The 14,171-nt window shown below is 55.9% G+C and overlaps 1 protein-coding gene across 2 annotated transcripts in view; it reads right to left on the bottom strand.

Annotated features, from left to right (window-relative positions):
• Positions 1–9,823, bottom strand: part of GAREM2 (GRB2 associated regulator of MAPK1 subtype 2) — a 133,995-nt gene extending 124,172 nt beyond the window's left edge. For both annotated transcript variants that reach the window (XM_073673784.1, XM_073673783.1), the window contains exon 1: positions 9,462–9,823. In XM_073673784.1, the coding sequence (XP_073529885.1) occupies positions 9,462–9,603 (142 nt within the window). In that variant the 5' untranslated portion in view covers positions 9,604–9,823. The remainder of the gene's footprint in view (positions 1–9,461) is intronic.
• Between the last annotated feature and the right edge of the window lie 4,348 nt (positions 9,824–14,171).

A 14,171-nucleotide genomic window follows, 5' to 3' on the forward strand; every position in this document is an offset into this window, starting at 1 on the left:
CAGAGTACTACATTCCCATCGTGTGAGGTTTGGTGGAGATGTTGCTTGTCATATTGCGGACTGGTTTCGGACCTCCAGGGGTTAATATCCCCCCATTCCCAGGCTGAGCGGGTGCAGGGGGGCTGGGGCAGAGGATAAAGGGTTTGGGAGGAGGGGCAGCGGGAACAGGGCTCCTGTGTGTGGGGATAATGCCAGTGATGCCAGCTGCTCGCTGCTCCTGCATGCTAATGAGGCGGCACCATAGGAGCGGGCACCGAGGACCAGCACCGGCCCACAGGGGGTCCGCAGACCTGATTCTCCACCAGAGACCCCCGCTCCACCCCTCTGAGGTGACCCAGCCGGGACTTGGACGCACTGAGACACTATGACGACAAAACCTTGCAGAACATGTCCAACAGGGGGCAGTAATCACCACAAAGAAGGGTCCAGCAATGATGTGGGGGAGGGGAGAATCCCACCATGTGCAGCCCCAGCACAGGACCCCCCACACCACCATGTGTGGCCCGAGCAGGGAGAGTGAGAGCAGGGAGAGTGAGAGCAGGGAGAGTGAGAGCAGGGAGAGTGAGAGCAGGGAGAGTGAGAGCAGAGAGAGTGAGAGCAGAGAGAGTGAGAGCAGAGAGAGTGAGAGCAGAGAGAGTGAGAGCAGAGAGAGTGAGAGCAGAGAGAGTGAGAGCAGAGAGAGTGAGAGCAGGGAGAGTGAGAGCAGGGAGAGTGAGAGCAGGGAGAGTGAGAGCAGGGAGAGTGAGAGCAGGGAGAGTGAGAGCAGGGAGAGTGAGAGCAGGGAGAGTGAGAGCAGGGAGAGTGAGAGCAGGGAGAGTGAGAGCAGAGAGAGTGAGAGCAGAGAGAGTGAGAGCAGGGAGAGTGAGAGCAGGGAGAGTGAGAGCAGAGAGAGTGAGAGCAGAGAGAGTGAGAGCAGAGAGAGTGAGAGCAGGGAGAGTGAGAGCAGGGAGAGTGAGAGCAGGGAGAGTGAGAGCAGGGAGAGTGAGAGCAGGGAGAGTGAGAGCAGGGAGAGTGAGAGCAGAGAGCGTGAGAGCAGAGAGCGTGAGAGCAGGGAGAGTGAGAGCAGGGAGAGTGAGAGCAGAGAGAGTGAGAGCAGAGAGAGTGAGAGCAGAGAGAGTGAGAGCAGAGAGAGTGAGAGCAGGGAGAGTGAGAGCAGGGAGAGTGAGAGCAGGGAGAGTGAGAGCAGAGAGAGTGAGAGCAGAGAGAGTGAGAGCAGGGAGCGTGAGAGCAGAGAGCGTGAGAGCAGAGAGAGTGAGAGCAGAGAGAGTGAGAGCAGGGAGAGTGAGAGCAGAGAGAGTGAGAGCAGAGAGCGTGAGAGCAGAGAGCGTGAGAGCAGAGAGAGTGAGAGCAGAGAGAGTGAGAGCAGGGAGAGTGAGAGCAGGGAGAGTGAGAGCAGGGAGAGTGAGAGCAGGGAGAGTGAGAGCAGAGAGAGTGAGAGCAGAGAGAGTGAGAGCAGAGAGAGTGAGAGCAGAGAAAGTGAGAGCAGGGAGCGTGAGAGGAGGGAGCGTGAGCGCAAGGAGAGCAGGGAGAGCAGAGAGAGTGAGAGCAGGGAGAGTGAGAGCAGAGAGAGTGAGAGCAGAGAGAGTGAGAGCAGAGAGAGTGAGAGCAGAGAGAGCAGGGAGAGTGAGAGCAGAGAGAGTGAGAGCAGGGAGAGTGAGAGCAGGGAGAGTGAGAGCAGGGAGAGTGAGAGCAGGGAGAGTGAGAGCAGAGAGAGTGAGAGCAGAGAGAGTGAGAGTGAGAGCAGGGAGAGTGAGAGCAGGGAGAGTGAGAGCAGGGAGAGTGAGAGCAGGGAGAGTGAGAGCAGGGAGAGTGAGAGCAGGGAGAGTGAGAGCAGGGAGAGTGAGAGCAGAGAGAGTGAGAGCAGAGAGAGCAGGGAGAGTGAGAGCAGGTTGAGTGAGAGCAGAGAGAGTGAGAGCAGAGAGAGTGAGAGCAGAGAGAGCAGGGAGAGTGAGAGCAGAGAGAGTGAGAGCAGGGAGAGAGAGCAGGGAGAGTGAGAGCAGGGAGCGTGAGAGCAGGGAGCGTGAGAGCAGGGAGCGTGAGAGCAGGGAGAGTGAGAGCAGGGAGAGTGAGAGCAGGGAGAGTGAGAGCAGGGAGAGTGAGAGCAGAGAGAGTGAGAGCAGAGAGAGCAGGGAGAGTGAGAGCAGGTTGAGTGAGAGCAGAGAGAGTGAGAGCAGAGAGAGTGAGAGCAGAGAGAGTGAGAGCAGAGAGAGTGAGAGCAGAGAGAGTGAGAGCAGGGAGCGTGAGAGCAGGGAGCGTGAGAGCAGGGAGCGTGAGAGCAAGGAGAGCAGGGAGAGCAGAGAGAGTGAGAGCAGGGAGAGCAGGGAGAGTGAGAGCAGGGAGAGTGAGAGCAGAGAGAGTGAGAGCAGAGAGAGTGAGAGCAGGGAGCGTGAGAGCAGGGAGCGTGAGAGCAGGGAGCAGAGAGAGTGAGAGCAGAGAGAGTGAGAGCAGAGAGAGTGAGAGCAGGGAGAGTGAGAGCAGGGAGAGTGAGAGAAGAGAGCAGGGAGAGTGAGAGCAGGGAGAGCAGGGAGAGTGAGAGCAGGGAGAGCAGGGAGAGTGAGAGCAGAGAGAGTGAGAGCTGAGAGCGCATGGAGAGAGAGCAGAGAGAGTGAAAGCAGGGAGAGTGAGAGCAGAGAGAGTGAAAGCAGGGAGAGTGAAAGCAGGGAGAGTGAGAGCAGGGAGAGTGAGAGCAGGGAGAGTGAGAGCAGGGAGAGTAAGAGCAGGGAGAGTAAGAGCAGGGAGAGTAAGAGCAGGGAGAGTAAGAGCAGGGAGAGTAAGAGCAGGGAGAGCAGAGAGAGTGAGAGCAGGGAGAGTGACAGCAGGGAGAGTGACAGCAGGGAGAGTGACAGCAGGGAGAGTGACAGCAGGGAGAGCAGGGAGAGAGAGCAGGGAGAGTGAGAGCAGGGAGAGTGAGAGCAGGGAGAGTGAGAGCAGGGAGAGTGAGAGCAGGGAGAGTGAGAGCAGGGAGAGTGAGAGCAGGGAGAGTGAGAGCAGGGAGAGTGAGAGCAGAGAGAGTGAGAGCAGAGAGAGCAGGGAGAGTGAGAGCAGAGAGCAAGGAGAGTGAGAGCAGAGAGCAGGGAGAGTGAGAGCAGAGAGCAGGGAGAGTGAGAGCAGAGAGCAGGGAGAGCAGGGAGAGTGAGAGCAGAGAGAGTGAGAGCAGAGAGAGTGAGAGCAGAGAGAGTGAGAGCAGAGAGAGTGAGAGCAGAGAGAGTGAGAGCAGAGAGAGCAGGGAGAGTGAGAGCAGGGAGAGTGAGAGCAGGGAGAGTGAGAGCAGGGAGAGTGAGAGCAGGGAGAGAAGAGAGAGTGAGAGCAGGGAGAGTGAGAGCAGGGAGAGTGAGAGCAGGGAGAGTGAGAGCAAGGAAAGCAGGGAGAGCAGAGAGAGTGAGAGCAGGGAGAGCAGGGAGAGTGAGAGCAGAGAGAGTGAGAGCAGAGAGAGCAGGGAGAGTGAGAGCAGGGAGAGTGAGAGCAGGGAGAGTGAGAGCAGGGAGAGTGAGAGCAGGGAGAGTGAGAGCAGGGAGAGTGAGAGCAGGGAGAGTGAGAGCAGGGAGAGTGAGAGCAGGGAGAGTGAGAGCAAGGAAAGCAGGGAGAGCAGAGAGAGTGAGAGCAGGGAGAGCAGGGAGAGTGAGAGCAGAGAGAGTGAGAGCAGAGAGAGTGAGAGCAGAGAGAGTGAGAGCAGAGAGAGTGAGAGCAGGGAGAGTGAGAGCAGGGAGAGTGAGAGCAGAGAGAGCAGGGAGAGTGAGAGCAGAGAGAGTGAGAGCAGGGAGAGTGAGAGCAGGGAGCGTGAGAGCAGGGAGAGTGAGAGCAGGGAGAGTGAGAGCAGGGAGAGTGAGAGCAGGGAGAGTGAGAGCAGGGAGAGTGAGAGCAGAGAGTGCAGGGAGAGCAGAGAGAGTGAGAGCAGAGAGAGTGAGAGCAGAGAGAGTGAGAGCAGAGAGAGTGAGAGCAGAGAGAGTGAGAGCAGAGAGAGTGAGAGCAGAGAGAGCAGGGAGAGTGAGAGCAGAGAGAGCAGGGAGAGTGAGAGAGTGAGAGCAGGGAGCGTGAGAGCAGGGAGCGTGAGAGCAGGGAGCGTGAGAGCAGGGAGCGTGAGAGCAGGGAGCGTGAGAGCAGGGAGAGCAGGGAGAGCAGGGAGAGCAAGGAGAGCAGGGAGAGCAAGGAGAGCAGGGAGAGCAAGGAGAGCAGGGAGAGCAGGGAGAGTGAGAGCAGAGAGAGTGAGAGCAGAGAGAGTGAGAGCAGAGAGAGTGAGAGCAGAGAGAGTGAGAGCAGAGAGCGTGAGAGCAGGGAGCGTGAGAGCAGGGAGCGTGAGAGCAGGGAGAGTGACAGCAGAGAGAGTGAGAGCAGAGAGAGTGAGAGCAGAGAGAGTGAGAGCAGAGAGAGCAGAGAGAGTGAGAGCAGAGAGAGCAGGGAGAGTGAGAGCAGAGAGCAGGGAGAGTGAGAGCAGGGAGAGCAGGGAGAGTGAGAGCAGGGAGAGTGAGAGCAGAGAGAGTGAGAGCAGAGAGCGCATGGAGAGAGAGCAGGGAGAGTGACAGCAGGGAGAGTGACAGCAGGGAGAGTGACAGCAGGGAGAGTGACAGCAGGGAGAGTGACAGCAGGGAGAGTGACAGCAGGGAGAGCAGGGAGAGTGAGAGCAGGGAGAGCGAGAGCAGGGAGAGTGAGAGCAGGGAGAGTGAGAGCAGGGAGAGTGACAGCAGGGAGAGTGACAGCAGAGAGAGTGACAGCAGGGAGAGTGACAGCAGAGAGAGTGAGAGCAGGGAGAGTGAGAGCAGGGAGAGTGAGAGCAGGGAGAGTGAGAGCAGGGAGAGTGAGAGCAGGGAGAGTGAGAGCAGGGAGAGTGAGAGCAGAGAGAGTGAGAGCAGAGAGTGAGAGCAGGGAGAGAGAGCAGGGAGAGTGAGAGCAGGGAGAGTGAGAGCAGGGAGAGTGAGAGCAGGGAGAGTGAGAGCAGGGAGAGTGAGAGCAGGGAGAGCAGGGAGAGTGAGAGCAGAGAGAGCAGGGAGAGTGAGAGCAGGGAGAGTGAGAGCAGGGAGAGTGAGAGCAGGGAGAGTGAGAGCAGGGAGAGTGAGAGCAGGGAGAGTGAGAGCAGGGAGAGTGAGAGCAGAGAGCGCAGGGAGAGAGAGTGAGAGCAGGGAGAGTGAGAGCAAGGAGAGCAGGGAGAGTGAGAGCAGGGAGAGTGAGAGCAGGGAGAGTGAGAGCAGGGAGAGTGAGAGCAGAGAGAGCAGGGAGAGTGAGAGCAGAGAGAGCAGGGAGAGTGAGAGCAGAGAGCAGGGAGAGTGAGAGCAGAGAGCAGGGAGAGTGAGAGCAGAGAGCAGGGAGAGCAGGGAGAGTGAGAGCAGAGAGAGTGAGAGCAGAGAGAGTGAGAGCAGAGAGAGTGAGAGCAGAGAGAGTGAGAGCAAGGAGAGCAGGGAAAGTGAGAGCAGGGAGAGTGAGAGCAGAGAGAGTGAGAGCAGAGAGAGCAGGTAGAGTGAGAGCAGAGAGAGGGAGAGTGAGAGAAGAGAGAGTGAGAGCAGAGAGAGCAGGGAGAGTGAGAGCAGGGAGAGTGAGAGCAGGGAGAGTGAGAGCAGGGAGAGTGAGAGCAGGGAGAGTGAGAGCAGGGAGAGTGAGAGCAGGGAGAGTGAGAGCAGGGAGAGTGAGAGCAGGGAGAGTGAGAGCAGGGAGAGTGAGAGCAGAGAGAGCAGAGAGAGTGAGAGCAGGGAGAGTGAGAGCAGGGAGAGTGAGAGCAGGGAGAGTGAGAGCAGGGAGAGTGAGAGCAGGGAGAGTGAGAGCAAGTAAAGCAGGGACAGTGAGAGCAGAGAGAGTGAGAGCAGAGAGTGTGAGAGCAGGTAGAGTGAGAGCAGAGAGAGGGAGAGTGAGAGAAGAGAGAGTGAGAGCAGAGAGAGCAGGGAGAGTGAGAGCAGGGAGAGAGAGCAGGGAGAGTGAGAGCAGGGAGAGTGAGAGCAGGGAGAGTGAGAGCAGGGAGAGTGAGAGCAGAGAGAGTGAGAGCAGAGAGAGCAGAGAGAGTGAGAGCAGGGAGAGTGAGAGCAGGGAGAGTGAGAGCAGGGAGAGTGAGAGCAGGGAGAGTGAGAGCAGGGAGAGTGAGAGCAAGTAAAGCAGGGACAGTGAGAGCAGAGAGAGTGAGAGCAGAGAGTGTGAGAGCAGGGAGAGTGAGAGCAGGGAGAGTGAGAGCAGGGAGAGTGAGAGCAGGGAGAGTGAGAGCAGGGAGAGTGAGAGCAGGGAGCGCGAGCAGAGAGTGCAGGGAGAGTGAGAGCAGAGAGCGCATGGAGGGTGAGAGCAGGGAGAGTGAGAGTAGGGAGAGCAGGGAGAGTGAGAGCAGAGAGAGTGAGAGCAGAGAGAGTGAGAGCAGAGAGAGTGAGAGCAGAGAGAGTGAGAGCAGAGAGAGTGAGAGCAGAGAGAGTGAGAGCAGGGAGAGTGAGAGCAGGGAGAGTGAGAGCAGAGAGCGCAGGGAGAGTGAGAGCAGAGAGCGCAGGGAGAGTGAGAGCAGAGAGCGCAGGGAGAGTGAGAGCAGAGAGCGCAGGGAGAGTGAGAGCAGAGAGCGCAGGGAGAGTGAGAGCAGAGAGCGCAGGGAGAGTGAGAGCAGAGAGCGCAGGGAGAGTGAGAGCAGAGAGCGCAGGGAGAGTGAGAGCAGAGAGTGCAGGGAGAGTGAGAGCATAGAGTGCAGGGAGAGTGAGAGCAGAGAGAGTGAGAGCAGGGAGCGCAGGGAGAGTGAGAGCAGGGAGAGTGAGAGCAGGGAGAGTGAGAGCAGGGAGAGTGAGAGCAGAGAGCGCAGGGAGAGTGAGAGCAGAGAGCGCAGGGAGAGTGAGAGCAGAGAGCGCAGGGAGAGAGAGTGAGAGCAGGGAGAGTGAGAGCAGGGAGAGTGAGAGCAGGGAGAGTGAGAGCAGGGAGAGTGAGAGCAGAGAGAGGAAGAGTGAGAGAAGAGAGAGTGAGAGCAGGGAGAGAGAGCAGGGAGAGTGAGAGCAGAGAGAGTGAGAGCAGAGAGAGTGAGAGCAGAGAGAGAGAGAGCAGAGAGAGAGAGAGCAGAGAGAGTGAGAGCAGGGAGAGTGACAGCAGGGAGAGTGACAGCAGGGAGAGTGACAGCAGGGAGAGTGACAGCAGGGAGAGTGAGAGCAAGGAAAGCAGGGAGAGTGAGAGCAGAGAGAGTGAGAGCAGAGAGCGTGAGAGCAGGGAGAGTGAGAGCAGGGAGAGTGAGAGCAGGGAGAGTGAGAGCAGGGAGAGTGAGAGCAGGGAGAGTGAGAGCAGGGAGAGTGAGAGCAGGGAGAGTGAGAGCAGGGAGCGCGAGCAGAGAGTGCAGGGAGAGTGAGAGCAGAGAGCGCATGGAGGGTGAGAGCAGAGAGCGCAGGGAGAGTGAGAGCAGGGAGAGTGAGAGTAGGGAGAGCAGGGAGAGTGAGAGCAGGGAGAGTGAGAGCAGGGAGAGTGAGAGCAGGGAGAGTGAGAGCAGGGAGAGTGAGAGCAGGGAGAGTGAGAGCAGGGAGAGTGAGAGCAGGGAGCGCAGGGAGAGTGAGAGCAGAGAGCGCAGGGAGAGTGAGAGCAGAGAGCGCAGGGAGAGTGAGAGCAGAGAGCGCAGGGAGAGTGAGAGCAGAGAGCGCAGGGAGAGTGAGAGCATAGAGTGCAGGGAGAGTGAGAGCATAGAGTGCAGGGAGAGTGAGAGCAGAGAGAGTGAGAGCAGGGAGAGCAGGGAGAGTGAGAGCAGGGAGAGTGAGAGCAGGGAGAGTGAGAGCAGGGAGAGTGAGAGCAGGGAGAGTGAGAGCAGGGAGAGTGAGAGCAGGGAGAGTGAGAGCAGAGAGCGCAGGGAGAGTGAGAGCAGAGAGCGCAGGGAGAGTGCGAGCAGGGAGAGTGCGAGCAGGGAGAGTGCGAGCAGGGAGAGTGCGAGCAGGGAGAGCAGGGAGAGTAGGGAGAGTGAGAGCAGAGAGAGTAGGGAGAGTGAGAGCAGAGAGAGCAGGGAGAGTGAGAGCAGAGAGAGCAGAGAGAGCAGGGAGAGTGAGAGCAGGGAGAGTGAGAGCAGGGAGAGTGAGAGCAGGGAGAGTGAGAGCAGGGAGAGTGAGAGCAGGGAGAGTGAGAGCAGGGAGTGCAGGGAGAGCGAGAGCAGGGAGAGTGAGAGCAGGGAGAGCAGGGAGAGTGAGAGCAGGGAGAGCAGGGAGAGCAGGGAGAGCAGGGAGAGCAGGGAGAGCAGGGAGAGTGAGAGCAGAGTGAGCGCAGGGAAAGAGAGAGCAGCAGTGAAAGCAGGGAAAGAGAGAGCAGCAGTGAGCGCAGGGAAAGAGAGAGCAGCAGTGAGCGCAGGGAAAGAGAGAGCAGCAGTGAGCGCAGGGAAAGAGAGAGCAGCAGTGAGCGCAGGGAAAGAGAGAGCAGCAGTGAGCGCAGGGAAAGAGAGAGCAGCAGTGAGCGCAGGGAAAGAGAGAGCAGCAGTGAGCGCAGGGAAAGAGAGAGCAGCAGTGAGCGCAGGGAAAGAGAGAGCAGCAGTGAGCGCAGGGAAAAAGAGCAGCAGTGAGCGCAGGGACGGGGAGAGCAGGGAAAGAGAGAGCAGTGAGTGCAGGGACGGGGAGAGCAGGGAGTTCGGTGCTCTGAGTGTTCATTTCCTTACTGATTATAATTACCTGTACTGAGGAGGATGTGATTTTCCCCCAGGTGTCAGGCCCGGGGGTCCCTGCTCTTCCAGTTGTCAGGCCCGTGGGTCTCTGCTCCCCCAGGTGTCAGGCCCGGGGGTCCCTGCTCCCCCAGGTGTCAGGCCCGGGGGTCCCTGCTCCCCCAGGTGTCAGGCCCGGGGGTCCCTGCTCCCCCAGGTGTCAGGCCCGGGGGTCCCTGCTCCCCCAGGTGTCAGGCCCGTGGGTCTCTGCTCCCCCAGGTGTCAGGCCCGGGGGTCCCTGCTCCCCCAGGTGTCAGGCCCGGGGGTCCCTGCTCCCCCAGGTGTCAGGCCCGGGGGTCCCTGCTCCCCCAGGTGTCAGGCCCGGGGGTCCCTGCTCCCCCAGGTGTCAGGCCCAGGAGTCCCTGCTCTTCCAGGTGTCAGGCCCGGGGGTCACTGCTCCCCCAGGTGTCAGGCCCGGGGGTCCCTGCTCCCCCAGGTGTCAGGCCCAGGAGTCCCTGCTCTTCCAGGTGTCAGGCCCGGGGGTCCCTGCTCCCCCAGGTGTCAGGTCGGGGGTCCCTGCTCCCCCAGGTGTCAGGCCCGGGGGTCCCTGCTCCCTCTGACTATACACAGCACCGATCAGTGAACCGCTGGGTGATGGAGAGTCGGTGACCCCTTTCCCTGCCAGTCGGGTCAGGGCAGGACGCCCCCAGTATTGAGCTGTTGGACCCTGGAGACGCCACATTGAGTCATAAATCGGGACCTGCACCTGCTGCGATTGTGGGCCGATCAGAGGCAGACTGCGGAGTATTCGTCAGGTCACACATCGATCACTGGACGATCGCACGATATCATCCATTGATTACAGGCTGCAATGATCCCGGACTACTCTCCCATCATCCCGCCACCGCTCGTGCTTTACCTTTTCCCAGTTTCACCAGTGTCGGCAGCCGGAATTTACTGACGATCACATCCAGGGGCAGCGCCGCCGAGCTCCAGCCGAGCCCCGACACTCCGAGCCCCGACACTCCGAGCCCCGACACTCCGGGCGCCGCTTTCTCCATGGCCGCCCCGGGAGCTCCGCATAGCCGTCCACACCGAGGAGCCTCAGGGGTCCCGATGTCTCAGGACGACCACCCCCATCATCCGCGGCACCGAGCAAGTCCGCAGCGAAGAAGGGAGAAAAGCGAGCGGAGCATCCGCGGCCCCGGTGTGATCCATCCTGCCGGTCCCCGAGCTCCTCCCCCGCCGGAGCCGCCACCGGGAGCCACAGAGGAGAGGAGCGCCCCCTGCAGGAGATGCCAGGGTATCTAATCCTGGGCGATACCGAGCCGTGTATCTCATCCTCTCCTGTGTGATACTGTCTGCTGAGCCGTGTATCTAATCCTATCCTGTGTGATACTGTCTGCTGAGCCGTGTATCTAATCCTCTCCTGTGTGATACTGTCTGCTGAGCTGTGTATCTAATCCTATCCTGTGTGATACTGTCTGCTGAGCCGTGTATCTAATCCTATCCTGTGTGATACTGACTGCTGAGCCGTGTATCTAATCCTATCCTGTGTGATACTGTCTGCTGAGCCGTGTATCTAATCCTCTCCTGTGTGATACTGTCTGCTGAGCCGTGTATCTAATCCTCTCCTGTGTGATACTGTCTGCTGAGCCGTGTATCTAATCCTCTCCTGTGTGATACTGACTGCTGAGCCGTGTATCTAATCCTATCCTGTGTGATACTGTCTGCTGAGCCGTGTATCTAATCCTCTCCTGTGTGATACTGTCTGCTGAGCCGTGTATCTAATCCTCTCCTGTGTGATACTGTCTGCTGAGCCGTGTATCTAATCCTCTCCTGTGTGATACTGTCTGCTGAGCCATGTATCTAATGCTATCCTGTGTGATACTGTCTGCTGAGCTGTGTATCTAATCCTATCCTGTGTGATATTGTCTGCTGAGCCGTGTATCTAATCCTATCCTGTGTGATATTGTCTGCTGAGCCGTGTATCTAATCCTCTCCTGTGTGATACTGTCTGCTGAGCCGTGTATCTAATCCTATCCTGTGTGATACTGTCTGCTGAGCCGTGTATCTAATCCTCTCCTGTGTGATACTGTCTGCTGAGCCGTGTATCTAATCCTATCCTGTGTGATACTGTCTGCTGAGCCGTGTATCTAATCCTATCCTGTATGATACTGTCTGCTGAGCTGTGTATCTAATCCTCTCCTGTGTGATACTGTCTGCTGAGCTGTGTATCTAATCCTCTCCTGTGTGATACTGTCTGCTGAGCTGTGTATCTAATCCTCTCCTGTGTGATACTGTCTGCTGAGCTGTGTATCTAATCCTATCCTGTGTGATACCGTCTGCTGAGCTGTGTATCTAATCCTCTCCTGTGTGATACTGTCTGCTGAGCCGTGTATCTAATCCTATCCTGTGTGATACTGTCTGCTGAGCCGTGTATCTAATCCTCTCCTGTGTGATACTGTCTGCTGAGCTGTGTATCTAATCCTCTCCTGTGTGATACTGTCTGCTGAGCCGTGTATCTAATCCTCTCCTGTGTGATACTGTCTGCTGAGCCGTGTATCTAATCCTATCCTGTGTGATACTGTCTGCTGAGCCGTGTATCTAATCCTCTCCTGTGTGATACTGTCTGCTGAGCTGTGTATCTAATCCTCTCCTGTGTGATACTGTCTGCTGAGCTGTGTATCTAATCCTCTCCTGTGTGATACTGTCTGCTGAGCTGTGTATCTAATCCTATCCTGTGTGATACCGTCTGCTGAGCTGTGTATCTAATCCTCTCCTGTGTGATACTGTCTGCTGAGCCGTGTGTCTAATCCTATCCTGTGTGATACTGTCTGCTGAGCTGTGTATCTAATCCTATCCTGTGTGATACTGTCTGCTGAGCTGTGTATCTAATCCTATCCTGTGTGATATTGTCTGCTGAGCCGTGTATCTAATCCTATCCTGTGTGATATTGTCTGCTGAGCCGTGTATCTAATCCTCTCCTGTGTGATACTGTCTGCTGAGCCGTGTATCTAATCCTATCCTGTGTGATACTGTCTGCTGAGCCGTGTATCTAATCCTCTCCTGTGTGATACTGTCTGCTGAGCCGTGTATCTAATCCTATCCTGTGTGATACTGTCTGCTGAGCCGTGTATCTAATCCTATCCTGTATGATACTGTCTGCTGAGCTGTGTATCTAATCCTCTCCTGTGTGATACTGTCTGCTGAGCTGTGTATCTAATCCTCTCCTGTGTGATACTGTCTGCTGAGCTGTGTATCTAATCCTCTCCTGTGTGATACTGTCTGCTGAGCTGTGTATCTAATCCTATCCTGTGTGATACCGTCTGCTGAGCTGTGTATCTAATCCTCTCCTGTGTGATACTGTCTGCTGAGCCGTGTATCTAATCCTATCCTGTGTGATACTGTCTGCTGAGCCGTGTATCTAATCCTCTCCTGTGTGATACTGTCTGCTGAGCTGTGTATCTAATCCTCTCCTGTGTGATACTGTCTGCTGAGCCGTGTATCTAATCCTCTCCTGTGTGATACTGTCTGCTGAGCCGTGTATCTAATCCTATCCTGTGTGATACTGTCTGCTGAGCCGTGTATCTAATCCTCTCCTGTGTGATACTGTCTGCTGAGCTGTGTATCTAATCCTCTCCTGTGTGATACTGTCTGCTGAGCTGTGTATCTAATCCTCTCCTGTGTGATACTGTCTGCTGAGCTGTGTATCTAATCCTATCCTGTGTGATACCGTCTGCTGAGCTGTGTATCTAATCCTCTCCTGTGTGATACTGTCTGCTGAGCCGTGTGTCTAATCCTATCCTGTGTGATACTGTCTGCTGAGCTGTGTATCTAATCCTATCCTGTGTGATACTGTCTGCTGAGCCGTGTATCTAATCCTCTCCTGTGTGATACTGTCTGCTGAGCTGTGTATCTAATCCTATCCTGTGTGATACTGTCTGCTGAGCCGTGTATCTAATCCTATCCTGTGTGATACTGTCTGCTGAGCTGTGTATCTAATCCTCTCCTGTGCGATACTGTCTGCTGAGCCGTGTATCTAATCCTATCCTGTGTGATACTGTCTGCTGAGCCGTGTATCTAATCCTATCCTGTGTGATACTGTCTGCTGAGCCGTGTATCTAATCCCATCCTGTGTGTTACCGTCTGCTGAGCTGTGTATCTAATCCTCTCCTGTGCGATACTGTCTGCTGAGCCGTGTATCTAATCCTCTCCTGTGTGATACTGTCTGCTGAGCAGTATATCTAATCCTATCCTGTGTGATACTGTCTGCTGAGCTGTGTATCTAATCGCATCCTGTGTGATACTGTCTGCTGAGCCGTGTATCTAATCCTATCCTGTGTGATACTGTCTGCTGAGCTGTGTATCTAATCGCATCCTGTGTGATACTGTCTGCTGAGCCGTGTATCTAATCCTATCCTGTGTGATACTGTCTGCTGAGCTGTGTATCTAATCCCATCCTGTGTGATACTGTCTGCTGAGCTGTGTATATAATCCTATCCTGTGTGATACTGACTGCTGAGCTGTGTATCTAATCGCATCCTGTGTGATACTGTCTGCTGAGCCGTGTATCTAATCCTATCCTGTGTGATACTGTCTGCTGAGCTGTGTATATAATCCTATCCTGTGTGATGATGTCTGCTGAGCCGTGTATCTAATCCTATCCTGTGTGATACTGTCTGCTGAGCAGTGTATCTAATCCCATCCTGTGTGATACCGTCTGCTGAGCCGTGTATCTAATCCTATCCTGTGTGATACTGTCTGCTGAGCAGTGTATCTAATCCCATCCTGTGTGATACCGTCTGCTGAGCTGTGTATCTAATCCTCTCCTGTGCGATACTGTCTGCTGAGCCGTGTATCTAATCCTCTCCTGTGTGATACTGTCTGCTGAGCCGTGTATCTAATCCTCTCCTGTGTGATACTGTCTGCTGAGCCGTGTATCTAATCCTCTCCTGTGGGGTACTGTCTGCTGAGCCGTGTATCTAATCCTCTCCTGTGTGATACTGTCTGCTGAGCCGTGTATCTAATCCTATCCTGTGTGATACTGTCTGCTGAGCCGTGTATCTAATCCTCTCCTGTGTGATACTGTCTGCTGAGCTGTGTATCTAATCCTATCCTGTGTGATACTGTCTGCTGAGCCGTGTATCTAATCCTATCCTGTGTGATACTGTCTGCTGAGCCGTGTATCTAATCCTATCCTGTGTGATACTGTCTGCTGAGCCGTGTATCTAATCCTCTCCTGTGTGATACTGTCTGCTGAGCCGTGTATCTAATCCTATCCTGTGTGATACTGTCTGATGATCCGTGTATCTAATCCTATCCTGTGTGATACTGTCTGCTGAGCCGTGTATCTAATCCTATCCTGTGTGATACTGTCTGCTGAGCCGTGTATCTAATCCTATCCTGTGTGATACTGTCTGCTGAGCCGTGTATCTAATCCTATCCTGTGTGATACTGTCTGCTGAGCCGTGTATCTAATCCTCTCCTGTGTGATACTGTCTGCTGAGCGTGTATCTAATCCCTCCTGTGTGATACTGTCTGCTGAGCTGTGTATCTAATCCTATCCTGTGTGGTACTGTCTGCTGAGCTGTGTATCTAATCCTCTCCTGTGTGATACTGTCTGCTG

Source organism: Phyllobates terribilis, unplaced genomic scaffold, assembly GCF_046119375.1.
Source record: "Phyllobates terribilis strain yellow unplaced genomic scaffold, ASM4611937v1 Scaffold_3__8_contigs__length_932513732, whole genome shotgun sequence".
NCBI lineage: Eukaryota > Metazoa > Chordata > Amphibia > Anura > Dendrobatidae > Phyllobates > Phyllobates terribilis.